The sequence below is a fragment of the Hyaena hyaena genome, unplaced genomic scaffold, assembly GCF_003009895.1.
Source record: "Hyaena hyaena isolate Hyena2069 unplaced genomic scaffold, ASM300989v1 scaffold_219, whole genome shotgun sequence".
NCBI classification, from domain to species: domain Eukaryota; kingdom Metazoa; phylum Chordata; class Mammalia; order Carnivora; family Hyaenidae; genus Hyaena; species Hyaena hyaena.
In genome coordinates, this window is record NW_024080850.1 from 926,901 (window position 1) to 928,949 (window position 2,049).

General features: G+C 37.8%; 1 protein-coding gene across 1 annotated transcript; it reads left to right on the top strand.

Moving 5' to 3' along the window:
* On the top strand, positions 1-1,842 carry LOC120238875 (40S ribosomal protein S23-like). Its single transcript, XM_039242945.1, is given in 2 exon segments — positions 1-226; positions 1,646-1,842. Coding segments are annotated over 2 exon segments (423 nt in total).
* The last annotated feature ends 207 nt before the right edge of the window (positions 1,843-2,049 follow it).

Here is a 2,049-nt window from a genome sequence, read left to right on the forward strand (position 1 = left end):
ATGGGCAAGTGCTGTGGTTGTCATACTGCCAGGAAGCTCCATAGCCAATGACAAGATCAAAAGTGATAAACGTGCTAGAAGGCCCATTTTGGCACACCCCTGAAGGCCAAACCTTTTGGTGGCACTTCCCATGCAAAAGGAATTGTGCTGGAAAAAGTAGGCTTTGAAGCCAAAGAGCCAAATTCTGCCATTAGGAAGTGTGTCAGGTTCCAGCTGATCAAGAATAATAATAAATAATAATAATAATACCAAGATTAAAAAAATCTTCTGCACATTAAAGGAAACCATCAGCAAAACTAAAAGGCAACCAACGGAATGGGAGAAGATATTTGCAAATGACATATCAGATAAAGGGTTAGTATCCAAAATCTATAAAGAACTTATCAAGCTCAATACCCAAAAAAACAAATGATCCAGTGAAGAAATGGGCAAAAGACATGAATAGATACTTTTCCAAAGAAGACATCCAGATGGCTAACAGACACATGAAAAAATGCTCAACATCACTCATCGTCAAGGAAATGCAAATTAAAACCACAATGAGATACCACCTTATACCAGTCAGAATGGCTAAAATTAACAACTCAGGCAACAACAGATGTCAGCAAGGATGTGGAGAAAGAGGATCTCTTGTACTGCTAGTGGGAATGCAAATTGGTGCAGCCACTCTGGAAAACAGTATGGAGATTCCTCAAAAAGTTAAAAATAGAACTACCCTACAATCAAGCAATTGCACTACTAGATATTTATCCAAGGGATACAAGTGTGCTGTTTCGAAGGGGCAGATGCACCCCAATGTTTATAGCAGTGTTATCGACAATTGCCAAAGTATGGAAAGAGGCCAAATGTCCAGCCCAGAAGATGTGGGGTATGTGTGTGTGTGTGTGTATGTGTGTATACATATGTATAATGGAGTATTACTTGGCAATCAAAAAGAATGAAATCTTGCAATATGCAACTACATGGGTGGAACTGGAGGATATTATGCTAAGCAAAATTAGTCAAAGACAAATATCATATGCCTTTACTCATATGTGGAATTAAGATACAAAACAGATGGACATAAGGGAAGGGAAGCAAAAATAATATAAAAACAGAGAGGGAGACTCTTAAGTTCAGAGAACAAACTGAGGGTTGCTGGAGAGGTTGTGGGAGGAGGGATAGCCTAATGGGTAAGGGGCATTAAGGAAGACACTAGTTGGGATGAGCACTGGGTGTTATACATAGGGAACGAATCACTGCAATCTACTCTTTTTTTTTTCCCGAGTAAATTCTTTTTATTTATTTATTATTATTATTTTTTTTACAAATAGTTTATTGTCAAATTGGTTTCCATATAACACCCAGTGCTCATCCCCACAAGTGCCCTCCTCCATGCCCATCTTCCCCCTCCCCCCCACATCCATCAGTCCTCAGTTTGTTTCTCAGCATTCAAGAGTCTCTCATGGTTTGCCTCCTCCCTTTCCCCCACCATTTCCCCCCTTCTTCTCCCCCATGGTCCTCAGTTAAGTTCCTCCTAATCCTCCTATACGTCACTGCAATCTACTCCTGAAATCATTATTGTACTATATGCTAACTAACTTGGATGTGAGTTAAAAAATAAGAAGAAGAAAGAAAGAAAGGAAGAAAACTTTAAAAAATAATGACAAAAAAATCACAGCCTTTGTACCCAGTGATGGTTGTTTGACTTTTATTGAGGAAAATGATGAAGTTCTGGTTGCTGGATTTGGTTGCAAAGGTCATGCTGTCAGTGACATTCCTGGAGTTCACTTTAAGGTTATCAAAATAGCCAATGTCTCTCTTTTGGCCCTATACCAAGGCAAGAAGGAAAGACCAAGATAATTAAGTTTTGCTGGTGAAAACATGGCAATAATAAATTTTCATTTACCAAAAAAAAAAAAGGAAATAAAGATTAGTAAATGTGACAATTATAAAAACTAGTGCTATTGCAATTTTTTCTTGTAACTCCATTTTTTATTTTCCACATTATTTAAAAGACAAATGCATAAAAAGAGTTCCTAATCTATGGCATTGAGCACCAAAAATACA